General features: G+C 37.6%; 1 protein-coding gene across 24 annotated transcripts in view; it reads left to right on the top strand.

Moving 5' to 3' along the window:
* The window catches only part of DOCK7 (dedicator of cytokinesis 7), a 211,200-nt gene that overhangs the window by 127,818 nt on the left and 56,279 nt on the right, over positions 1-27,103 (top strand). For all 24 annotated transcript variants that reach the window (XR_011439396.1, XR_011439391.1, XR_011439392.1 and 21 more), the window contains 3 exons: positions 1,610-1,749; positions 11,500-11,669; positions 12,661-12,815. Coding sequence is in view for 18 of the 24 variants with exons in the window: in XM_070268987.1 (XP_070125088.1) it covers positions 1,610-1,749; positions 11,500-11,669; positions 12,661-12,815 (465 nt within the window). In the remaining 6 variants the exon portion in view is untranslated. The remainder of the gene's footprint in view (positions 1-1,609; positions 1,750-11,499; positions 11,670-12,660; positions 12,816-27,103) is intronic.

Genomic DNA, 27,103 nt, shown 5'->3' on the forward strand with positions numbered 1-27,103 from the left:
TGAATTCACATAGATAAACTCACTTATTTAGACACTTTCACGAGTTTTTTTGAAGAAGACACAGACTGAGTTTGGGGTACAAGATGTCTATTAGAAATCAATACCTGTGAAAGGAAGGGGGATGATGCATAATTCAGCAGAAAAGGAAGTCAAACTTCAAGGCCTTATGAAGCCCTGCCTTCCTCTCTTGTACCCAGAGAACCCAAAGGAAACTAGATGAATGTTTATACATTTTCACTGGGTGACACTTGACAGCTAGCAGTTTCTCTAAAGATGAAAAAGGGTTATTGTGGCACTAACTGTGTGTCATATCATACAGATTGAGATTAAGGAATTTTGTGGTTTTAGTGACAGAGAAGTCTGGATTTCCCCTCATAGTGAAACATTCTTTCTGCTATGTAACTCCTGAGGCAAGCAGGCTACTTCTTAAGCTCTTAATGTCTAAAGTCAAAGTTGATCTTAACTCTTCTTAATTTTATTTTTGAGATATTTAATTCCTGGATGTAATTTCCTAGGCTAGATCAATCTTAAGTGCTTAATAAAAGAAAATCTCAAACTTCACTTAGAAAGATTAGAAAACTTGAGAGAGCACCCACGACTTTTCGTTTTACCTTTGCAAAAAATCTTATGGATCAGCCTGTGTCCACATACTCTTACCTGGCTAGCACACACTTCTTCCTGTAATGGTTGAGGCTAGTCTTTTGCTTTCTTCACCATCCTGTGCCAAAGATGTGGCTGCACAGTCAAGGACAAATTAATCATAGGTACAGTTTCTGAAATCTTTAATGAAACATATTTGTTTACACTCAACCCCCTGCTGAATATCTCATTCAGCCAAGAAATTTATAGAATTTCTTCCATTATCCTGTTCCTCACTTTCTCATCTAACTACATAATTTTTGGATTGTAATAGATGACAAGAGACATTACTCTTTTGGGGGAGCCAAGAAGAATTTTATATGCTTGTTAGAAAGATGACTTCTCCATAGAGAAGTCTGAAATCTATTGTTCTTCTAAGACCGCTCACAGGAGTGGTCTCGAATATGGATCAGAAGAGATAAAGTTAAGGACACTCTTTTCTTGAACTATTTCTTGGGGGATACAGTTTTTCAGTGTTAAAAAACTTCTTTAAAAACTCAGTGAGTGGACCACAAAATGATAGTAATTTTCTAGAGATAGTATTTTCTCTGAAAAACAATTTTACCAGTATTTGGAATTTCTCTGGAAATCCTTAGCCTTGACTATGGTTGTTTCTCTTGTGCTCAGCAGCGAGTGCATAAGACATCATTTGGATTTAGTTGCTTTCCCTTTAGAGTATGATATTGAAACATTAAGTGGCTAAAAGCATAAAGGAAAAAGAGGGGAAAGTTTCAATATGAGAAAAAAGAAATTGAAAATAATTAAAAGTGTTATTGCATTGTAGTTTCCTGTACCAAAAGTAAGAGCAGTTACTTTCTCCACTGTTAATAATAGTAATGCAAAATAAATTACCCAGAGCAAAGTTCCTCTCACTTTCAGATAATGCTCACATTCCATTTGTGGTAATGCTGTTTGTAGGGTGTTTTGTTGCACAGCTGTTATAGTTTTGTTCTGCCTCACTCCCAAACAGAGTTCTGGGTTTTCCACAAATGTACAAGACCAGAAGATTGCAAATATGTTTGAATTGTCTGTGCCTTTCCGCCAACAGCATTATTTGGCAGGACTTGTGTTAACAGAGCTGGCTGTCATTTTAGACCCTGATGCTGAAGGGTGAGTAGACCGCTTTTTGCCTTGTAGAATATCAATTTGATTTTGGACAATGGAGCGGAAGTATCCCACTTACACTTCCTAAGAATCAAAAGAATTCTGCCTCTTCCTGTACTTTTCTACTCAGTAAGTTCCATACCTGTGTGATTTCTGCATTTCATCAATTTTAAGAGACATGATTTTTATGTTTTGTCATCTCTGAATTTGAGACTTGTCTTAGAATCGATGGTGTGCCATGGTTTATTTGGTAACTTTTTTTCCTTCTTTTTTAAATTTTTTCTTATTGAGTTTATGATAGTTTACAATCTTGTGAAATTTCAGTTGTACATTATTGTTTGTCAGTCGTGTTGTAGGTGCACCGCTTCACCCTTTGTGCCCACCCCCCCCAAACCCCCTTTCCCCTGGTAGCCACTAATCGGTTCTCTTTGTCCATATATTTAAATTCCTCATATGAGTGGAGTCATACAGAGATTGCTCTTCTCTATCTGGCTTATTTCGCTTAACATAATTCCCTCGAGGTCCATCCATGTTGTTGTGAATGGGATGATATTATTCTTTTTATGGCTGAGTAATATTCCATTGTATATATATGCACCATATCTTCTTTATCCAATCATCAGTTGATGGGCACTTAGGTTGCTTCCACGTCTTGGCTATTGTAAATAATGCTGCAATGAACATAGGGGTGCAGGGGCTTTTGGAATTGCTGACTTCAAGTTCTTTGGATAGATACCCAGTAGTGGGATGGCTGGGTCATATGGTATTTCTATTTTTAATTTTTTGAGAAATCTCCATACTGTTTTCCATAGTGGCTGCACCAGTTTGCACTCCCACCAGCAGTGTATGAGGGATCCTTTTTCTCCACAACCTCTCCAACACTTGTTACTTTTTATTTTGGTTATTTTTGCCATTCTAACGGGTGTAAGGTGATATCTTAGTGTAGTTTTGATTTGCATTTCCCTGATGATCAGCGATGATGAACATCTTTTCATGTGCCTATTGGCCATCCGTATATCTTCTTTGGAGAAATGTCTGTTCATCTCCTCTGCCCATTTTTTGATCGGGTTGTTTGAGTTTTTATTGTTGAGTTGTGTGAGTTCTTTATATATTATGGACATTAACCCTTTGTTACATATATGACTTGTAAATATTTTTTCCCAATTAGTGGGTTGTTTTTTTGTTTCAATCCTGTTTTCCTTGCCTTCAAGAAGCTCTTTAGTTTGATGAGGTCCCATTTGTTTATTCTTTCTGTTGTTTCCCTTGTCTGAGAAGACATGGTGTCCGAAAAGATCCTTTTAATACTGATGTCAAAGAGTGTACTGCCTATATTTTCTTCTAGAAGGCTTATGGTTTCAGGTCTTACCTTTAGGTCTTTAATCCATTTTGAGTTTATTTTGGTGAATGGTGAAAAAGAATGGTCAATTTTCATTCTTTTACTTGTGGCTTTCCAGTTTTTCCAGCACCATTTGTTGAAAAGACTTTCTTTTCTCCATTATATGCCCTCAGCTCCTTTGTCAAAGATTAACTGTGCATAGATGTGTGGTTTTATTTCTGGGCTTTTAATTCTGTTCCATTGATGTGTGCACCTGTTTTTGTACCAGTCACATGCTGTTTTGATTACTGTAGCTTTGTAGTGTGTTTTGAAGTCAGGGATTGTGATACCTCCAGCTTTGTTCTTTTTTGTCAGGATTGCTTTAGCAATTTGGGGTCTTTTGTTGCCCCATATGAATTTTAGGATTCTTTGTTCTATTTCTATAAAGAATGTCATTGAGATTCTGATTGGGATTACGTTGAATCTGTAGGTCACTTTAGGTAGTATGGACATTTTAACTATGTTTGTTCTTCCAATCCACGTACATGGAATGTCTTCCCATCTATTTATGTCCTCATCCATTTCTTTCAGGAAAGCCTTATAGTTTTCGTTGTATAGGTCCTTCACTTCCTTAAAATTCACCCCAATGTATTTTGTTCTTTTTGTTGCAATTGTGAATGGTATTATGTTCTTGAGTTCTTTTTCTGTTAGTTCGTTATTAGAGTATAGAAATGCTACTGATTTATGCAAGTTGATTTTATATCTTGCAACTTTGCTGTAGTTGTTGATTGTTTCTAAAAGTTTTCCCATGGATTCTTTGGGGTTTTCTATATATAAGATCATGTCATCTGCAAACAACAAGAGTTTCACTTCTTCCCTCCTTATTTGGATTTCTTTTATTCCTTTCTCTTGCCTAATTGCTCTGGCCAAAACCTCTAGTACTGTGTTGAATAAGAGTGGTGATAGAGGGCATCCTTGTCTTGTTCCTGTTTTCAGGTGGATGGCGCTCAGTTTTTGCCCATTGAGTATAATGTTGGCTGTGGGTTTGTCATATATGGCCTTTATTACGTTGAGGTAATTTCCTTCTATCCCCATTTTGTTCAGAATTTTTATCATAAATGGCTGTTGGATCTTGTCAGATGCTTTCTCTGCATCTATTGAGATGATCATGTGGTTTTTATTCCTCAATTTGTTGATGTGATGTATCACGTTGATTGATTTGTGGATGTTGAACCATCCCTGAGTCCCTGGTATGAATCCCACTTGATCATGATGTATGATCCTTTTGATGAATTGCTGAATTCGAGTTGCCAAAATTTTGTTGAGAATTTTTGCATCTATGTTCATCAGCAATATTGGCCTATAGTTCTTTTTTGTGCTGTCCTTGTCAGGCTTTGGTATGAGGGTGATGTTGGCCTCGTAGAATGTGTTAGGAAGTGTTCCATCCTTCCTAATTTTTTGGAATAGCTTGAAAAGGATAGGTATTAAATCCTCTTTGAAAGTTTGGTAGAATTCCCCAGGAAAGCCGTCTGGTCCTGGGGTTTTATTCTTTGGGATGCTTTTGATTGCTGTTTCAATCTCCCTCCTTGTGATTGGTCTATTCAGATTGTCTGCTTCTTCTTGACTTAGTTTTGGGAGATTGTAAAAGTCTAAGAATTTATCCGTTTCTTCTAGGTTATCCATTTTGTTGGCATATAGTTTTTCATAGTATTCTCTTATAACCTGTTGTATTTCTGCAGAGTCTGTTGTTATTTCTCCTCTTTCATTTCTGATTTTGTTTATTTGAGCTTTCTCTCTTTTTTTCTTTGTAAGACTGGCTAGGGGTTTGTCAATTTTATTCATCTTCTCAAAAAACCAGCTCTTTGTTTCATTGATCCTTTCTACTGCCTTTTGTTTGTTTAATAACATTTATTTCTGCTCTGATTTGTATTATTTCTCACCTGCTGACTTTGGGCTTTGTTTGTTCTTCTTTCTCTAATTCAGTTAGGTGTAATTTGAGATGGCTTATTTGGAATGTTTCTTGTTTGTTAATGTGTGCTTGTATTGCGATGAATTTCCCTCTTAATACAGCTTTTGCACTATCCCATGTGAGTTGGTATGGCATGTTATCATTTTCATTTGTCTCCAGGTATTTTTTTATTTCTTCTTTAATTTCTTCAATGATCCATTGCTTGTTCAATAGCATATTGTTTAGTCTCCACATCTTTGTCCCTTTTTTCCTTCTTAATAGTACATAAAATATTTGGGCATATTAGTAGATGGACTCTTAGATATGTTGATATATAGTAGGCACATTTCAGTTGAGGAAAATAGACTAGTCTTCTGTTTGATTCCTTGTGAAGAAAATTTATCATTTGCCATCATACTGTGTATCATTTTATTTCAAAATTTGCCCTTTAAGCAAATATCTGTAGGTTTTAAAAGATTCCAAAACTGTGTACAGTTTTAGAGGATCTTTGGAAATTGATATAGTAAGTAGAGAAGGGTATATTGTCTGATGGTTGAATTTGTAGAAATAGCCTGATTTGTTGTGGTCTAGCATCCCTATGGGGCACTTGTGTTTTAATAGTTTTTTAAAGAAAATCTGTATGACTATAACTCATTTGGGTAATAATTACTTTTTTTTTTTTCAATTTTTCTCATAAAAAGATCATTAGGAGTTTATAATGCAGCTTAACCTCATGTAGGAGTTCGAGATTACTAAAGGAGCTACTTTTGAGCAGGTTTTACAAGGGTCCTCTGATGTATTTGTTGAATGAATGAAAGAGGAGGTTTGTAAAGTTCTTAGCAGTAGTCAGGGACATAGCTGATGCTTATTGATAAATTCTGAAAGGCTAAATCTGCAAATGAAAGACGTGTTTTTTCATAATGGTGGCTTCCCACATTAGGAATATAGCTTAAAGAAGTAGTTTTTCACACGTGTTCTTCAGAACTATAGATTCTGAAGAGTTCCTCAATGGATTTCCATGCAGGATCGAGTCGGGGTGCAGATGTTGGAATATGGAAAGAGCAGACCAAGTGAATGAAACTCTGGGCCTCCCAACCCTGCTTGCCACCCTATTTTGCCATTTGACAAATGAATGTGATATCATTTGGGGAAAAGAGGGGATCCACTGTTTGAAAAAAAACATTCTGAAAACACCTTCTAAACATACTAGCTTTCTTTAATATCTGATATATCTCAGTCATTTCAATCTGTATTTCCAATATTTTTACTTGATATATATATATCAAGATATTTTTGGTTGCAAGAAACAGAAAACCTTTCTTTATACTGGCTTTATTAGAGGAAGTAAATTAATTTTTTCATAATTGAAGAAAGGTAGGGTTTTTAGCACAGTACAGTCAGCAGCTCACTGAGGTCCTCAGGTTCTGGTTCTTTATATCTCTACCTCTACTAGAAGCATCAGCTTTATCTTAAGGCTAGCATCTCTTCTGGCTGTAAGACAGTTGCCACTGGCAATTCAGATTAAATTCTTCCTTGTTCATGTCCAGCAGGAGGGAGAGGGGAAATCCTCTTCCCAAGCATGCATTGTAAATCTTTCCCTTGGACTGATTTGGCTCACTTGCCTATCCTGTGCTATTGCAGTCACCAGAGCAATGCCAGATTGCTGGATGGATTAGTTCAGTTCTGCTCAGATGTGGCGCTTACACTAGTGTCAGTTCATGGGTTGCTTGTTACAGAGCACAAGATAAGGAGCTGTGCCTAATTATAAATCAACTATGTCACTAAACACAGTGCCTACATCATACTTTTTTTTTGTAGACCTTCTCAATTAAGGAAGCAATGAGTTGATTAACATTTATCTCTTCTCAGACTGGTGACAAAACAGTTTGCTAACTGGCTGCTTTAAGTAGCAGGGCTAGTCTAATTAGAATCTACTCCTGAGGATGGAGTCAGCTTCCCCTGAGTTCTACGGGGAGGAATGTATACCTGAAAAAAATATGAGTTCTGTTAAGAAGGAAGACAGAGGAAGTAGGTGTTGTGTAGGTGCTCAGCAGTGTCTGATAGAGAGAATAGAGTTCTAACAATCTACTGTTTCTGCAATGTATTTTTTTTTCACGTCGAGGATCACTTCTATTAAAATAGGTTTGTTATGTTTCTGCAGAACAATATAGGACTTATGAAAGAATTCTTTTCTGCTTTTTTACCCTTCAAGCTAGAATGTGTTGGTTTTTGACACTAGGAAAGATTTTCTATAAAGTCCAGATAATTTTGTTCACTATGCCCCTTTCTTTGTCTATTTAGTTAAGCAAGATATGGGAAGAGTTTTAAACATAGTACATAGGATTGTAACCTTAGTTTTTACTACTGCTTATTTCTTCCTTTTCTCACTCTTTCCTGTAGTCCATTAGCAGATTCTACAGGTGCCACCTCCAAGATAGATCCCAGATTCAGCCACTCTCCCCATCCTCACAGCTGCTCCCCTAACTGTGCTTCCACTCTTCCTCCCTGAATCCTTTTTCTACACAGCGGCCCGAATGATCTTTTAAAAATGAGAATCAGATCATGTCACTTTCTTGCTTAAAATTGTCAATGTGAGTGTATGCCTTTAAAATGGCGCTTAAAATAAAATCCAGACTTTTAATAATAGTCCTCAAAGACCTATATATCTGGCTCTCTTGCCACTCTCTTCCCTCCTCCCGTACTAAAATCTAGCCATCCTGACCTTTTTCTGTTTCTCTGTGTCCCAGACTCCTTCCCACCTTAGAACCTTTGCACTTGAATTTTTCTCTGACTGAAGCAGTGTTCAGATTGCCCTAAGATCTTCACAGAGGCATTTCCTCCTAGTGATTCTCCAGGTCTCCACTCAGACAGCATCTTCTCAGTGAGGCTTCATTAACCACTCAGTCTAAATTAGCTCTGTTGCCCCTGCCACCATCACTCTTAACCGTATTAACCCTGTTTATTTTCTATAGGGCACTTACCTGAAGTTTGCTTGTTTCTTATCTGTCTCCTCCCATTAGAATGTGAACTCCTGAGAGCAGGCACTTTGTCTTTCTTGTTCACTGCTGTATTCCCAGTGCCTTAGGATTGTGTCTGGTACAAAGTGGACACTTGATAAGTATTTGTTAATTGAATGAATGAATGATGGACTTTGAGAGGCTCATATCTCATCTCCAAATTTTGCATTCTTTAGAGGTATATAGAGAAAATACAGCATACGTTGTCTTCGATCCTTGAGAGGAATGCTTTTCTTTTTACTCTCTCTGCTTGCTAAGAAATCAAGAATAATTCCTTGAGCAGCAATAATATATTCTCTAATTGACCAAAGATATGCTCTTAAGAAACTTTCATTATAGTTAGGAAGTTAAGACTATGAAACAATATACTATGATTAAATGCTAATTTTGTAGTATAAACATAGTTCTGTAGAAGACTAACGCCTTTACATAACAGTTGTAATACTGCGTTATTACAGTTACGTGTTGCATAACGATGTTTCAGTCAACAGCAGACCACATATTTGACAGTGGTCCCATAAGATTAGTACCATAGAGCCTATGGGTGTAGTAGGCTATACCATCTAAGTTTGTCTAAATACACGATACATTTCTCAGAACGTGTCCCCGTAGTTTTGCGACACATGATTGTATTTTTGTGCCTGTGTTTCTCTCTTTCTAAAGTGAGCCCCTTAAGAGCGGGGACAGTGTCTAATCTCCAGCATCTAAAATGGGATATGGCAGGTCCTGCATGAGTATGTATTTATAGCTGCAGGTGATTGAATAATATAGACATATGAAAAGGCTTCATGAAGACGAGAGGGTAGAGTTTAGCTAGGTTGAAGTCTGGGGCTGGTAGCTGCTGAGAGATAAGGAATACATACTCAGGTTTGGGAATCATGATTGGTGATATAAGAAGTCAAAAGGGAGACCATAAAGAGCAAATGACCAGATCTGAGACTTGGGAAAAATGAGGGAGAGTGTGAGGAAGGATGGAAACTATTTGGAGAAAATACTGAGAAGAGAATGTATAAATGACAGTGTCTGATACAAATAACAGTGTCAAGTAGAGAGATGGAAGATGAAATCTCAGATATGTTAATTAGATATGGTTCTTTTTTAAATTTAAGCATATTGACACACCATATCCTATTAGTTTCAAGTGTATGTCATAGTGATTTGATATTTATGTATATTATGAAATGATCACCACGATAAGTCTAGTTACCATCTGTCACCATACAAAGTTACTACAATATTATTGACTATTCCCTATGCTGTGCCATCCTGGTGACTTATTTATTTTATAACTGGAAGTTTGTACCTCTTAATCCCCTTCACCTATTTCACCTGCTCCCCAACCCCTGCTTCCTCTGGTAACCACTAGTTTGTTCTCTGTATCTATGAATCTGTTTCTGTTTTGTTTTGCTTGTTCATTTGTTTTGTTTGTCAGATTCCATGTATAAGTGAAATCATACAGTATTTGTCTTTCTCTGTCTGACTTACTTCACTTGGCATATATACCTTCTGGGTCCATCCATGTTGTTGCAAATGGCAAGATTTTGTTCTTCCCTGTGGCTGAGTGATATTCCATTGTATGTATATACCACATCTCTTTATCCATTCATCTATTGATGGGCACCTAGGTTGCTTCTATATCTTAGCTGTTGTAAATAATTCTGCAATGAACATAGGGGTGCCTGTATCTCTTCCAATTCGTGTTTTCATTTTCTTTGGATAATTACTCAGAAATGGAATTTCTGGATCATATGGTAGTTCCATTTTTAATTTTCTGAGGAACCTTCATACTGTTTTTCATAGTGGCTATACCAATTTACATCCCCACCAACAGTATATGAGGGTTCCCTTTCTCTACATCCTCACCAACACATGTTATTGCTTGTCTTTTTGATACTAGCCATTCTGACAGGTGTGAGGTGGGCTGTGGTTCTTGACAGGGTTTAAAAACATACTTTCTGAATAAAAAATCTGGAAGGGAGAAGAAAGAATCTCTAGCTAGATTTCATATAGAGCTGTGTAAAATGGCAGGATAAGATGAAGGGCTCTGGAGAAAGACTACCTGGTTTCAAATCCCAGCTCTTAAATCCGTTGTGTGATCTTCAAAGAGAGAAAGGCTAATAATATTCACTGAGGGGGACAATGCTAAGGCACTGTGCTAAAAGCATGTTATATAAACTCTTTAACTTACTTCTTACAACCACCTTTGAGGTATGTTTCTGCCCTGGTATACAGGGAAATAGGTTAAGTATCTTCGAAAATCATTTGTCTACAAAATGATGAAGCTAGTGCTGTACCATGTTGTAACCAATTTAGAAAGTTTTCAGGGAAAGGGAGTAGATAATTAAGTAAAAGGAAACACTTGATATAGACTGTGCATTCAGAAAGTTTATTCAGGGGAAATAGTATAACAGTTTATTACTAACAGAAATACTATATAAGCTGGAGGAAACTAGTTTCAAGTGAACATGTATTTTCAAGATAGGAAAGGCTTATTTGAAGGAAGAAGAGAAGAGCTTAGTAGCCGGACATTGAAGCTACTGAAGAACGATGAAGTTCATTGAACATGTGGGGAAATGACTTTCTGAGAAAAAGTACAACTTTTTCTGAGACAAGAAGAAAGATTATTTGGTAGCCATAAAGATGGAATTGTGTTAAAAGATCTGACCAGAGCAAATTCAGAATACTTTTTCTTTCCTAAAAGAAAGAAGTTGGAGGTAAGGTCTTTTACTGAGATTGATGGTGACAGGCTTAATGAGAGAAAGTGAGATCTGAAACTGCTGCTAGGTGCAGTGTTAGGGGCCAGATGAAGTTGGATGAATTTTTAATTAGAATGGTTTGCATAGTTAAAGTACCTTCAGTCTAAGAATAGAGGAGAAAAAAGGTGTGAAGATGTGAGTGACCCTTCCTAGTGCAGTAGCCCAGGTGAAACTTAGGGCAGTGGAAGTCTAGAAAAGTTGTGAGGGCCCCAATGAAGGACTTGAGCAAGGAGCGTTAGCTTAAACAGAGCCGCCGAAAAGCAGCCCCAGCCTGTGGACTGCATAATCCATTAGGCAGAGGATTTTTCTTTTAGAAAAAGGAAATAAAAGTTTATTTGGGATAAATATGAGTAGACCTCATTTGATGAAATAAAATTTATAGCTACTTAAAATTTACTTTTTTTTTGCTTTAAAATACAACTATAACTAGTCTTGTTATTTAATGTTAAAATGCACTAATAAGGAGTTAATGTAAAATAATATTAGATTTACTCCTAAGGGAATTTGTGTGGGATTTCTTTTTCCCCTCAATTCTTATTTTATACAGAGAGATATTCATTAATTTAAAAATGAGAAGTGTTTTATAGGAGTCCATGCAAATATGTGACAAAGTTAAGAAGTTGAACAAAATTGATTGGTTACCATGACTTACTGTTTGCTTACAGATGTTAACTAAGCTCTGTGACCTTACTGCTGCTTCTTCATCTTCTTTTTAAACAGACTGTTTGGATTGCACAAGAAAGTCATCAATATGGTACACAATTTACTATCCAGTCATGACTCAGACCCACGGTTCTCTGACCCCCAGATAAAGGCTCGGGTGGCCATGTTGTATCTCCCTCTTATTGGCATTATCATGGAAACTGTTCCTCAGCTGTATGATTTTACAGGTACTTAGTATATTTTGGTCAAATTTTAAAGACAAATCTCAGTGTGTAAAAGTGTTAGGAAATATCTCAAGGATAAAGATCTTATTTTAGGAAAAGAAATATAAAGAAATATACACCGACATAAGTAAACTAAATACTTAACTATTTCACTTAAAAACTTTTGACTGTGTGAGTGAATCCACTGCAATTTTCATGTAAGTGGTTCTCATGATGAATTTTAAATTAAGGATGTTATAACATTTCTATACCTACCTTTTAGGAAGTAGGTGTGTTTGCATGAGCATGTACTGTGCATCTGAAAAAAAATACAAGAAAACTTGACAGATGTCTATAGCCTTTAGTCTCAATTTTATTCATATATATAATTGAAATTAATATTCACCTGAATATTAAGAATTATGTTTATTACTAACACTGGGTTAGTAAGTTGAAGTTATGTTGCTTTTTAAAAACTACAACTCACAACATTTTGTTGCTCTTGCTTTCCATATTTAGAATTTACTTAAATTCCTCTGTTTGCCCTAATGAAAACACTGTAGGTTGTATTTAAATTAGCAATTAACTTTATAAAATACTTCCAATTCAATAAAAACAAAAACAAGCATTTACTGAGTACCTAATATGAATTAAGAACCTTGACAGTTGCTGGTGATGCAAAGATGACAACTCCTTACCTTTGAGGGACTCATAGTTAGGCAGTTTTTCCAGTATTTTGATCACTAAAGTGGGTTTCCACCTGAAAGCAGAAATGTTTATTATATTACATCTTCTTTCACTAGCAAGTTAAAGTTCTCTACAAAACTATAAATTATTACTGTAAGACTGAGTTAATGTTTAAAATATTGTTTAAAAGAAGTAAATCTAATTACGTGTTAACAGGTTTTTCTTTTAAAGAGAAATGGAGACTAGGAAAGGAAATTGTATGCTCCATAACTGTTAATTAAGCTAAACAGAAGTTTTGTTTATTTATTTTTGGATTATTTTTTTCCAGAAACTCACAATCAAAGAGGAAGACCAATTTGTATAGCCACTGATGATTATGAAAGTGAGAGCGGAAGCATGATCAGCCAGACAGTTGCCATGGCAATTGCAGGAACATCTGTTCCTCAGCTAACAAGGCCCGGCAGCTTCCTCCTCACGTCAACGGTAAAACAACACTCCTGTGAAGTTTTTCCTGGAAAGACCGATGTGTACAAGGATAAATAACTAGGATTACCATACTAGCTGATGCAAAAGTACTCCAAGTTTTATTTGTGGAAACATTAATGTTCTGAGAATATTGCCTATCTTGTACTGACTTGTTTTAAGAATTATTAATTGCTTCAAGTTTTATGGTATAAAGCTCTGTCCTCTGTCGTTCAGAGTTTTGAAAATTATCTTATATATAGCCCATTTTCTTTATTTTTTAATCCATTTTATTCTTTATCAGCCCTAAGAAATGTTATCAGTTGTTTAGCAAATGAGAATACTTTTACTTTTTTTAATCTGTGAATATATTACACTTTTTCATGTGGAAAAAAATTGATATTTACTCTGCCCCTGTATTTTTCCCCCTTAAATAGAGAAGGATATGGGGGTAGGAAGAAGCAAACTGCTGACAGAGCAAGATCAAGTTCTAAAAGTTTTAAATGACCTTCTTTCAGAAAAATGCAGTAATATTTATAGAAGCTGTCTGATGTGACAGTGTTTTATTGAGATACAATTTACATGTCAAAAGATTCACCCATTTTAAGTGTACAATTTCATGGTTTTCAGTATATTTACAGTATATCTTAGTACATATTTCAGAACCCTTAGGCCTGTTAGCAGTCCCTCTCAATTTCCCTCCAGCCCTAGGCAGCAACTAATTGACATTCTAGCTCTATAAATTTGCCTATTCTGGACATTTCATTTAATTGGAATTATGCACTCTGTGATCTTTTGTGTCTGGCTGCTTTTCACAAAGCATAATGTTTTTGAGGTTTAACCATGTTGTAGCATTTATCACTACTTTTTTTTATTGCCAAACAATATTCCATTATATTGATACACCGGTTTTTGTTTATCGATTTGTTAGTTGATGAACATTTGGATCATTTCCACTTTTTGGCTGTTAGGAATAATGCTGCTGTGAACATTTGTGTACAAGTCTTTGTGTGTACGTATGTTTTTGTTTCTCTTAGGTGGATACCTTGGAGTGATTTACTGGGTCAGATAGTATCTCTATGTTTAACAGTTGAGAAACTTCTAAACTCTTTTTCAAAGTGACTGCACCATTTTACATTCTTACTAGCAATGTAAAGTTTCCTGTTCCTCTATATTCTCACCAACACCTGTTATCCTTTTTATTATAGTCACCTTAGTGGGTGTGAAGTGGTATCTCGTGATTTTGATTTGCATTTCCCCAATGTCTACTGATGTTGAGCGTCTTTTTATTTACTTATTGGCACATTTTTTTGTATAATTCTTTAAAGAAAAGTCCATTCAAATCCTTTGTCATTTTAAAATTGTGTAATTCATCTTCTTGTTATTGAGTTGAAAGAATTCTTTATATATTCTGGATACAGATCCCTTTTCAGGTACGTGATTTGCAAGTATTTCCTTCCATTCTCTGGATTATCTTTTCACTTTCATTTTTTTCTTTTTACTTTCTTGATGCTATCATTTGAACTGCAGAAGTTTTAAATTTTGATGAATTCTAATTTGTGTGTGTGTGTGAGGAAGATTCACCCTGAGCTGACATCCGTTGCCAGTTTTCCTCTTTTCTTTTTGGCTTGAGGAAGATTCGCCCTGAGCTAACATGTTTGCCAGTCTTCCTCTACTTTGTATGTGGGATGCCTCCACGTCATGGCTGACGAGTGGAGTAGGTCTGCACCTGGCCCCCTTGATGAATTGTAATTTATCAATTTTTTCTTTTATCTCTTGTAGTTTTGGTGATATTGTACATACAAAAGAATACATAATGTACATGTACAATTAAAATATAGCGATAGAAGAAATAGAAGCGTACCTACCACCCAGCTTCAGAAAGAGAACATTGCAAATACCTTGGAAGTTCCCAGTCTACCCTTCTCAGTTCAGTCCCTACCTCTCCTCAAAATGACCACTATTCTCAATTTTATTGAACTTGCTTTTGGTTTTTTAAACTTTTCTTTTGTGAAACATACTACTCCTGAAAAAGTATGTCATGCATAAATGTACAGTTTACAAAATATTATAAAATAAACACCTTTGTAACCACCACTCAGGACAAAAAACCATAATATTGGCTGCCTTTCAGAAATCCTTAGCATGCTCTTTCCCACCAAGCTATCCACCAAGCTACCTACTATCCTGACTAATAAAGTAATTGCTTAATTTTGTTTATAGTTTTACCATCTCAGTTTGTATCCCTAAATACTATAGTTTAGTTTTAAATTATATCTTTAATATTTATCCATGTTATATAATGTAGCTATAAATGACTGATTTTCATTTCTCTATGATATTTCATTGTCTGACTATAGATCAATTTATTTACCCATTCTGTTGACAGATGCATAAAATTTTCTTGGCATACAAAGTTGTTCTAAATATTTTCTATGATCTGTTTACTGTATATAACATGTGTAGTAGATTTAAACTTTTTCATTTTTCTGACTGGCTCTTTGTGCCTTTTCTTGTCTTAGTAAGTTCCATTGAAAATTTGAATACATCTTTAGTCTTTATAAAGAACCAGTTTGGGGGAATTGTTGATCCTTACTTTTGAATGTTTATTGTTTACTGTCTTCTACTTTCTTTGGGTTTATATCAATGCTCTTTTTCTAACTTCTTGAAATAGATGCTTAACTCACTAATTTTCATCCTTTTTTTCTTTGATACATATTTTAAGCCTATGCATTTCCTTAAATTATTGTTTTAATTACATGCCACTATTGATATGTAGCATTTTTTTATTCAGTTCAAAATATATCTAAAGTTCATTATGATGTCTTTTTAGACTTTTGGGATATTAAGTTGTTCTTGTTTTAAAATTTCCACTTATGAAAGTTTCTAGTAATCTTTTTTTTCTGATTTTGGCCTAATTGCGTGATCAGAGAACTTACCCTGTATGATTTCAGTTTGTTATATCTGTGGCAGCTCGTTTTATGGGCTAGGATATGGTCAGTTTTTGCAAATATCTCATGTATTTGAAGAATGCGTTTTCTTCAGTTGTTAGTTACAGTGTTCTCTATTTGTCTATTACCTCAAATTTGTTAATCCTTTGTTGAAATCTTCTTTGTCTTTACTGAATTCTTTCTGCTTATGCTAATATCACACTACAATTGTGGTTTTGTAATATCTCCTTATCATTCTGTCAAAGTTTTGTTTTATTTCCTTTGAGGCCTTATTATGAAATATCTAACAATTTAAATTACCTACTTTTTGATGGATTGCATCTGTGATCAACATGCACCATAAATACTTTTTTTTTTTGCCTTAAAGTCTATTTTGTATACTGTTAGCATAGCTATGCTAAATTTCTTTTGCCTAGTATATATATGACATGACTTTTTCTGTCCTTTTACTTTCAACATTTTCACTTTATGTTTTAAATTTATGTTTTAGATGTATCTTTTATAACAGCGTGTGGTTAGATTTTGTCTTATATTTCTAAAATCAGGTCTCTTAATCTTTGCCTTTCACTAGAGTTTTTAATCCATTTACATTTAGTATAATTAAATTTAATGAATTTAACCTTTTTAATTTTATGTTATATCGTAAACCCATTTTATGTATCTCTTGTCTCATTTATTGTCTTCTTTTGGATTATTTTTTTCTCATTCCGTTTTATCCTTGTTCCACTTTTTCCTCTCTGTTAGTTTGGCAGTTACACGTTGTTTCTATTCTTTTAGTGATTGTGCAGGAAATCACAGTGTGCTTCCTTAAATTATCCAGTCCAATGTTGCTCATTACCTTTACTTTCACATTGGTTAGTAGAAGGACCTTAGAACAGGTTGAGTTTATATCTCTCCCAATTTAAATGCTGTTTTCATGCATTTTAAGTTTTGTATGTCATTAAATGTCACAATACATTATTATTATTATTTTTATAGCTGTATAGAATCAGTTATCATTTAGATTTGCCCATGTCTTCACCACTTTATTTGCTCTTTATTCGTTCCCAGATTTGTAACATTCCATATTAGGTATTTTTCTTATTTGTGAAATATATTCTTTAGAATTTTCTATGCTATGGTGAGAAACTCTCTGTGTTTGTTTGAAAAATGTCTTTATTTGACCTTGATTCTTTAGGAGTTTTTATGGATATTTTTTTGAGAACTAGCATCTGAATTTCCTCTGTTTTCTTTCAGCATGCTGAGGACGTTGTTCCTACTGTCTTCTCATTTCCATTGCTGCTTTTGATAAGTCAGCTGCGATCAAACTGTTGCTGGTTTGAAGATAATCTTTTTTTCTCTTTTGCTTCTTTTTGATGTTCTCCCTAGGACTGACCTTCTGTGGTTTCACTCTGCTGAGTGTAGTTTTAAATTTCTTTTTTTTTTTTAATTTTTATTTTTCCGTTTTCTCCCCAAAGCCGCCTGGTACGTAGTTTTATATTTTTAGTTGTGGATCCTTCTAGTTGTGCCATGTGGGACACTGCCTCAGCATGGCTTGACGAGCGGTGCCATGTCTGTGCCCAAGATCTGAACTGGCGAAACCCTGAGGCGCCGAAGCAGAGTGTGCGAACTTAACTGCTTGGCCATGGGGCCGGCCCCTTAAATTTCTTTATATTTGTTCTTCTTGGTGTTTTTTGGGCTCCTAAATCTGTGGTTTAGTGTCTTTTTTCAGTTCTGTGGAATTCTCAGTCGTTATCTACACAAATATGTCCTCTTCTCCATTCTTTCTTCTCTTTTCATATTCCAGTTAAACAGATGTTAGTCCTTTTTATTTCATCCTCTGTGTCTCTGTTCTTCTTCTATGTATTCCATCTTTTTGTTAACCTGTGCTTCATGGTAGATTGTTTCTTTTGATCTGTCTTCCAGTTTACTAATTCTCTCCTGTAACTGATATTATATTAAACCAATCCACTGAGTTCTTAATTTGGCTATTGTGTAAATTTTTTCAGTTTTCTAAATTCTATTTGTTTCTTCAATTTTTTCCCCCAAAAATGTTTCCCTTTGTACTCTCAAATTTCCAGTCAAAACTTTTAATCATATTTTGGACAAGGGTGCACAGAAGGCGCGGTTGTTGTATAGTCTCTGATAATTTCAGTATCTCAGGTCTTTGTGTGCCTGTTGCTGTTGTCTGGTTTTTGCTCATGATGTCTTGTTTCCTTGTATGCCTGGTTCTTTGTGTACTAGACTTTGTATTTGCGATATTATTTGTAAATACAATAAGAGGCTTGGAATTGTGGTTTCTTCCTTCAGAGATGATTTGTTGATTGGTAATACCAGACCAGAATTACCGTTTTTTTTTTTAATGCCTTGGGAGAATAGAGAAAACAGTCCCTAAATCATTTCTTGTAGGGCTTAATTCTCTGATGGAACCTTGGTTGAGAAAGACTGTTCTGGATACTAATCTCAGGTTGGTTTACATGCAGCAAATTTCTACTACTTCATGGTGTGCCTTTTCAATCTATTTATTTATTTGAATGAACACACATTCTTGATTTTATTGTAGGCAATTGTGACCATCTTTTTGTGGTTTATGGTTTCTGCTTTTTATGTCTTATTTTATTTTATTTTATTTTTTTTTTTTTTATTAATGTTATGATAGATTACAACCTTGTGAGATTTCAGTTGTACATTTTTGTTAGTCATGTTGTGGGTACACCACTTCCCCCTCCGTACCCTCCCCCCACCCCCCCTTTTCCCTGGTAACCACCAATCAGATCTCCTTCTCAATATACTAATTTCCACCTATGAGTGGAGTCATATAGAGTTCGTCTTTCTCTGACTGACTTATTTCGCTTAACATAATACCCTCGAGGTCCATCCACATTGTTGTGAATGGGCCAATTTCGTCTTTTTTTATGGCTGAGTAGTATTCCATTGTGTATATATACCACATCTTCTTTATCCAATCATTAGTTTCTGGGCATGTAGGCTGGTTCCACGTCTTGGCTATTGTAAATAATGCTGCAATGAACATAGGGGTGCAACGGACTCTTGAGATATCTGATATCAGGTTCTTAGGATAGATACCCAGTAATGGGATGGCTGGGTCATAGGGTATTTCTATTTTTAACTTTTTGAGAAATCTCCATACTGTTTTCCATAGTGGCTGTACCAGTTTGCATTCCCACCAACAGTGTATGAGGGTTCCTCTTTCTCCACAACCCCTCCAACATTTGTCGTTCTTGGTTTTGGATGTTTTTGCCAATCTAACGGGGGTAAGGTGATATCTTAGTGTAGTTTTGATTTGCATTTCCCTGATGATTAGCGATGATGAACATCTTTTCATGTGTCTATTGGCCATATTCATATCTTCTTTTGAGAAATGTCTGTTCATGTCCTCTGCCCATTTTTTGATCGGGTTGTTTGTTTTTTTGTTGTTAAGCAGTGTGAGTTCTTTGTATATTATGGAGATTAACCCTTTGTCGGATAAGTGGCTTGTAAATATTTTTTCCCAATTAGTGAGCTGTTTTTTTGTTTCAATCCTGTTTTCCCTTGCCTTGAAGAAGCTCTTTAGTCTGATGAAGTCCCATTTGTTTATTCTTTCTATTGTTTCCCTCAACTGAGGAGTTACAGTGTCCGAAAAGATTCTTTTGAAACCGATGTCAAAGAGTGTACTGCCTATATTCTCTTCCAAAAGACTTATTGTCTCAGGCCTAATCTTTAGGTCTTTGATCCATTTTGAGTTTATTTTGGTGTGTGGAGAAAAAGAATGGTCAATTTTCAATCTTTTGCATGTGGCTGTCCAGTTTTCCCAGCACCATTTGTTGAAGAGACTTTCTTTTCTCCATTGTAGGCCCTCTGCTCCTTTGTCGAAGATTAGCTGTCCATAGATGTGTGGTTTTATCTCTGGGCTTTCAATTCTGTTCCATTGATCTGTGGACCTGTTTTTGTACCAGTACCATGCTGTTTTGATCACTGTAGCTTTGTAGTATGTTTTGAAATCGGGGATTGTGATTCCGCCGGCTTTGTTTTTCTTGCTCAGGATTGCTTTAGCAATTCGCGGTCTTTTGTTCCCCCATATGAATTTTAGGATTGTTTGTTCAATTTCTGTGAAGAATGTTCTTGGGATTCTGATTGGGATAGCATTGAATCTGTATATTGCTTTAGGTAGTATGGACATTTTAACTATGTTTATTCTTCCGATCCATGTGCAAGGGATGTCTTTCCATCTCTTTATGTCATCGCCTATTTCTTTCAAGAGAGTCTTGTAGTTTTCATTGTATAGATCCTTCACTTCCTTGGTTAAGTTTATCCCAAGGTATTTTATTCTTTTCGTTGCTATTGTGAATGGGATAGAGTTCTTGAGTTCTTTTTCTGTTAGTTTATTGTTAGTGTATAGAAATGCTACTGATTTATGCACGTTAATTTTATACCCTGCTACTTTGCTGTAGTTGTTGATTATTTCTAATAGTTTTTCTGTGGATTCTTTGGGGTTTTCTATGTATAAGATCATGTCGTCTGCAAACAACGAGAGTTTTACTTCTTCGTTACCTATTTGGATTCCTTTTATTTCTTTTTCCTGCCGAATTGCTCTGGCCAGCACCTCCAGAACTATGTTGAATAGGAGTGGTGAAAGTGGGCACCCTTGTCTTGTTCCTGTCCTCAGAGGGATGGCTTTCAGCTTTTGTCCATTGAGTATGATGTTGGCTGTGGGTCTATCATATATGGCCTTTATTATGTTGAGGTACTTTCCTTCTATACCCATTTTACTGAGGGTTTTTATCATAAATGGGTGTTGGATCTTGTCGAATGCTTTCTCTGCATCTATTGAGATGATCATGTGGTTTTTGGTTTTCATTTTGTTAATGTAGTGTATCACGTTGATTGACTTGCGGATGTTGAACCATCCCTGTGTCCCTGGTATAAATCCCACTTGATCATGGTGTATAATCTTTTTGATGTATTGCTGTAATCGGTTTGCCAAAATTTTGTTGAGGATTTTTGCATCTATGTTCATCAGTGATATCGGCCTGTAGTTCTCCTTCTTTGTGTTGTCCTTGTCAGGTTTGGGGATCAGAGTGATGTTGGCTTCATAGAATGTGTTAGGGAGTTCTCCATCTTTCTCAATTTTCTGGAACAGTTTGAGGAGAATAGGTATTAAGTCTTCTTTGAATGTTTGGTAGAATTCTCCAGAGAAGCCGTCTGGTCCTGGACTCTTGTTTTTGGGGAGGTTTTTGATTACCGTTTCTATTTCCTTACTTGTGATTGGTCTATTCAGATTCTCCATTTCTTCCTGATTCAGTTTGGGGAGATTGTAGGAGTCTAGGAATTTGTCCATTTCTTCCAGGTTGTTCAATTTGTTGGCATATAGTTTTTCATAGTATTCTCTTATGATCTCTTGTATTTCATTGGTATCTGTTGTGATTTCTCCTCTGTCATTCCTGATTTTATTAATTTGCGATTTCTCTCTTCTTTTCTTGGTGAGTCTGGCTAGGGGTTTGTCAATTTTGTTAATTCTTTCGAAGAACCAACTCTTTGTTTCATTGATCCTTTCTATTGTCTTTTTTGTTTCAATATCGTTTATTTCTGTTCTTATTTTTATTATTTCCCTCCTTCTACTGACTCTGGGCCTTGTTTGTTCTTCTTTTTCTAGTTCTGTTAGGTGTCGTTTGAGGTTGCTTACGTGAGCTTTTTCTTGTTTAGTGAGGTGAGCCTGTATTGCGATGAATTTCCCTCTTAGGACTGCTTTTGCTGCATCCCAAATGATTTGGTATGTCGTGTTCTCATTTTCATTTGTCTCCAGATAATATTTGATTTCTTCTTTAATTTCTTCAATGATCCATTGTTTGTTGAGAAGCGTGTTGTTTAGTCTCCACATTTTTGCACCTTTCTCTGCTTTTTTCTTGTAGTTGATTTCTAGTTTAATAGCGTTATGATCAGAAAAGATGCTTGATATTATTTCAACTCTCTTGTATTTATTGATGTTTGCTTTGGTTCCCAAAATATGGTCAATCCTTGAGAATGTTCCATGTGCACTTGAGAAGAATGTGTAACCTGCTGTTTTTGGATGAAGTGTTCTATATATATCTATTAAGTCCATCTGGTCTAATTTTTCATTTAATTCTATTATTTCCTTGTTGATTTTCTGTCTGGATGTTCTGTCCATTGGTGTTAATGGTGTGTTGAGGTCCCCTACTATTATTGTATTGTTGTTGATGTCTTCTTTTAGTTCTATTAAGAGTTGCTTTACAAATTTTGGTGCTCCTGTGTTGGGTGCGTATATATTTATAAGTGTTATGTCTTCTTGGTGGAGAGTCCCTTTTATCATTATATACTGTCCCTCTTTGTCTTTCTTTATCTGTTTTGCTTTGAAATCTACCTTGTCTGATATTAGTATAGCGACACCTGCTTTCTTTTGTTCATTATTAGCTTGGAGTATTGTTCTCCATCCCTTCACTCTGAGTCTGTGTTTGTCTTTGGGGCTGAGGTGTGTTTCCTGGAGGCAGCATATTGTTGGATCTTGTTCTTTGATCCATCCTGCCACTCTGTGTCTTTTGATTGGGGAGTTCAATCCGTTTACATTTAGAGTGATTATTGAGACGTGGTGGCCTACCACTACCATTTTGTGTCTTGTTTTCCGGTTTTCTTCAGTTTCCTTTGTTTCTCGTCCCATGGTTTAATCTGTTCTGATGTAGAGCTGCTACTCTCTGTTGTTGTCCTTCTACTTATCTCCTCTGCTCTTGGTTTTGTAGTCCCTTTCCTTTTTTGGATTTTTCAGGAATGAGGGTTTTCCTGAGGATTTCCTGAAGAGGAGGTTTTGTGGCAATGAACTCCCTTAATTTTTGTTTATCTGGGAAAGTTTTTATTTCTCCATCGTATTTGAAGGATATTTTCGCTGGGTAGAGAATTCTCGGCTGTAGGTTTTTGTCCTTCAGATTTTTGAATATATCATTCCACTCTCTTCTAGCCTGTAAAGTTTCTGCTGAGAAATCTGCTGATAGCCTGATGGGGGTTCCTTTGTAGGTTAGTTTCTTTTGCCTGGCTGTCCTTAATATTTTCTCCTTGTCGTTGACTTTTGCTAGCTTCACTACTATATGCCGTGGAGTTGGTCTTCTTGCATTGATAAAGTTTGGAGATCTATTGGCTTCTGTCACCTGAAGATCCATCTCCCTCACCAGATTTGGGAAGTTCTCAGCCATTATTTCTTTGAATAGGTTTTCTGCCCCTTTCTCCTTCTCTTCTCCCTCTGGTATACCTATAATCCTTACGTTGCATCTCCTAATTGTGTCTGATAATTCTCGGAGAGTTTCTTCATTTCTTTTAAGTCTTGCTTCTCTCTCCTCCTCTGCCTGCAACAATTCTATATTGCCATCTTCCAAATTGCTAATTCTTTCCTCCATATTATCGGCCCTACTGTTCAGAGCATCTAGATTTTTCTTAATCTCCTCTATTGTGTTCTTCATTTCCAGTATTTCTGTTTGGTTCTTCTTTATCGTATCAAACTCTTTTGTGACATAGCTCCTGAACTCGTTGAGTTGTCGGTCAGAATTCTCTCTTAACTCAGTGAGTATTTTAATGATGGCTGTTTTGAAGTCATCATCATTTAGGTTATATATCTCATTTTCTTTGGGATTGTTTTCTGTGTATTTGTTACTTTCTTTCTGTTCTGGAGATTTGATGTATTTTTTCATATTGCTTGATGATGTTGATTTGTGCCTCCGCATGGAGATAGAGTTTAGTTGCTCCTTTCACTTGTTTCAGCTGCTGCGGTGGGGGGAGCAGCTGTTTATACTTCACCAACCAGGAACCCTGTCCGTAGTTGCTAACTGGGCCTGGGCCCCTCTTCGTAGCCACAGTGGCCCTTTGGATTCCCTCCTCTGCCGTGGGGGCCGTCACGGGGGGCTTCAGACTGCAGGTGCCTACTGTTGTTGCCCACCTAGATGCGCTCTCTCCTTGGGGTCTGCAACGGTGTTATGGGCTTTTCCAGCGGCCAGGGGTGGGATCACTTTTATTTGTCGCTCGGTTGCTGTCGGCACCCACCAAATCTCACTTGTCCTCTATGGGTCGCAGGAGAGCTATTGGCATCTTCTACAGTCTGTGGTTAGTACACCTAGCTATGCTGCTTTTGCCCTGGGGTCTTCCAGCCTTGTGGCTGGCGGCTGGGTGCCTTCTACTGGTGCTGTGCAGAGGCTTTCCCTAAGGCTTCTGTGAGCCTGTAGGGTTTCCCCCTAGGCTACTAAGCTGGGTCTCTGGAACTCTCTCCAGCCCCAGTCCTCTCCGAGATCTCCGGCAATCCCTAGCCTCACCTGGTGGGCAACGGCAGCTGGGGGTCGCCCCGCCCTCTGGGCTTCTCTCCGGGCCTCTGCCGGGAGCTCTGAATGCTCAGCGTGGCCCCTCTGCTACCGGCAGACAGAGAGTTTTGTCTGCTGCCCGGGCGGAGCTCCGGCGCTTCTCCACCGGATCGCCGGACCCGCCTTTGAAAGTTCCCCCGCCCCGGTCCTCTCCGAGATCTCCGGCAATCCCTAGTCCCACGGGGCGGGCAACGGCAGCTGGGGGTCGCCCCGCCCTCTGGGCTTCTCTCCGGGCCTCTGCCGGGAGCTCTGAATGCTCAGCGTGGCCCCTCTGCTACCGGCAGACAGAGAGTTTTGTCTGCTGCCCGGGCGGAGCTCCGGCGCTTCTCCACCGGATCGCCGGACCCGCCTTTGAAAGTTCCCCCGCCCCGGTCCTCTCCGAGATCTCCGGCAATCCCTAGTCCCACGGGGCGGGCAACGGCAGCTGGGGGTCGCCCCGCCCTCTGGGCTTCTGTCCGGGCTTCTGCCGGGAGCCCTGAGTGCTCAGCGTGGCCCCTCTGCTTCCGGCAGACAGAGAGTTTTGTCTGCTGCCTGGGGGAGCTCCTGCACTTCCCCTCCGGGTCGCCGATCCGGCCTTTGAAAATTCCCCCGCCCCGGTCCTCTCCGAGATCTCCGGCAATCCCTAGTCCCACGGGGCGGGCAACGGCAGCTGGGGGTCGCCCCGCCCTCTGGGCTTCTGTCCGGGCCTCTGCCGGGAGCTCTGAATGCTCAGCGTGGCCCCTCTGCTACCGGCAGACAGAGAGTTTTGTCTGCTGCCTGGCGGAGCTCCGGCGCTTCCCCACCGGGTCGCCGGACCCGCCTTTGAAAGATCCCCCGCCCCGGTCCTCTCCGAGATCTCCGGCAATCCCTAGTCCCACGGGGCGGGCAACGGCAGCTGGGAGACCTCCGTGCCCACCGTGTCTCTCTCTGGGACCCTCCGGGCGCCCCGAGCACCAGGCCGGGTCTCCCCGCCAATGGCGGGGAGAGACTCTCCCCGCGGGCTCAGGTGTGCAACTCCAAAGTTTCCCTCTGCGTTTAGGAGTAATTGCGGGGGGTTTAAGTAGGGTTCTGGTCACCTGTTTCCACCGTCGCTCCTCTGTTGTGTTCTCGCTCCTGCCCTAGATGTGTGTGGATCCTCTGGGGGCGTCCGTTGGAAGAAAGCCGCTTGCGGGTACTAGGCTGCCCGTCGGGGTCGGAGAGTTTTCACCTATTTCCACATCCTCCCGGAGGAAAGTCCGTCCGCCTTCCGATGTATAGTCGCGTGGGTGTCTCAGACGTCCTGAGATGCTGTCTGGATATCCTTTGTCAAGCGATAAGTGTCCAAATAATTGTAGACTCGAAGGGCGAGAGACAAAGAGGACTACTCACGGCGCCATCTTGGAAGCTATCCTTTTATGTCTTATTTTAAAAAGCCTGTCCTACCCCCAAGATCATAAATATATTCTCTTCTATTTCTTTCTAAAAGTTTTAAAGGTTTGCCTTTTACATTTATGTTCTTTGTCTGGAATTGCTTTTTTTGTACAATGGTACAAGGTAGGAATCTACTTTTATTTTTTTGTCCAGGAAATCAGTTTTTTAAACACCATTTATTGAACAATCCATCCTTCTACCACTGATCCATAGTGCCAACTCTGTTACATATCAGATTTTCATATATGCATAAGGTTTTTGTTTTATCCTTTCTATTCTATTTCGTTGGACTGTTTATTCATATGCCAATATCAAATTGTCTTAATTATTGTAACTTTTTAGTAAATGTTGATATCTGGTAGAGCAAATTTGTCCTCATTCCTACCTGGTTCTTCCTCAAGAATGTCTTGGTTGTTCTTGGCCCTTTGCTTTTTCCCCATTAAATTTTAAAATCAATTTGTCAACTTCCAGGATAAACCTCACTGGTATTTTTTATTGGAATTGCATTGATCCTATAGAACTATTTGGGGAAATTCTGACGTCTTTTCATTACTGAGTCTTTCTCGTGTTTGTCTAACTTCCTTCGAAAGTTATTGGCAGTTTATGTGGGGGTATAAGAAATGTCAGTGTATGCCTTTTTGTCAAATTCAGAATAATTTTAAATTTATTTCTAAAAAATTACTCATTGAGAATTCAGTTAATATGTTTATGAATACCTAAAAGTTCAGCTATGGAGAATGCCTGCTTTTAAAATAAAGGAGCATTTTCCTTATCAGAGAGAATGTGGAATTGGGAGTGGGGGTCAAAGTTATTTGTGCTCAAGTCAGAGGCAGTATACCATAGTGGGTTAAGTGAATTTAAGCAGTTGAATTCACTTACATGTGCATGCATCCCTGAGAGGTCTCTGGACCTGCACTTACTGCATTTGAATTCCAGTCCTACCGTTTACTACAGAAGACTTGTGCAAAATACTTAACTGCTTGGTGTCTCACTTCTCTTGTCTGTAAGGTAGGGTTAGTAATAATATTTATCTCTTTGGATAGTTGCAAGGGATAAATAAGTTCATACGTATAAAGTGTTTAATACAGTTCCTGCTGCAGAGTAAGTGTTCTATAAGAGTTGGCTGTTCTCATTATCATCATCCAGGATGGAGAGAAGATTAAGGTAGTTGTTGAGATCATAACCTCAACAGTTAAATATGTTTAGCTTTCCTTTCTCCTTCCTCTCAGCATCCCTTCCACTGCTTTCTTATGATTTAACATATTTATTAACCAAATATTAGAATGTAGCATAATAGTGAAGAGTGTAAATTTTGGAGTCTGGTTAACCAGGACTAACATCTTGGCTTTACCTTTTCTTGGTACATGATTTAGGGCAAATTACTTAATCTCTAGCCTTTAGCTTCTTTACTTGTAAACTAGAACTCATACTAGTTGATACCATCTGATAAAATCATGAGAGTTAAATAGGAAAAAGTGATTAGCGTAATGTCTAGCACATTTCAAATTTTATTTTTGTCATCATCATTATTATTGTCATCTTGTGTTCTTGTCTGTAAAATTGGAACGATACAACCTACTTGGTAATATTGTTGGAGGACTAAATGAAATAATTTATATAAAGTCCATAGCCTGATGAC

This window comes from Equus caballus, chromosome 5 (genome assembly GCF_041296265.1).
Source record: "Equus caballus isolate H_3958 breed thoroughbred chromosome 5, TB-T2T, whole genome shotgun sequence".
Classification (NCBI taxonomy): Eukaryota; Metazoa; Chordata; class Mammalia; order Perissodactyla; family Equidae; genus Equus; species Equus caballus.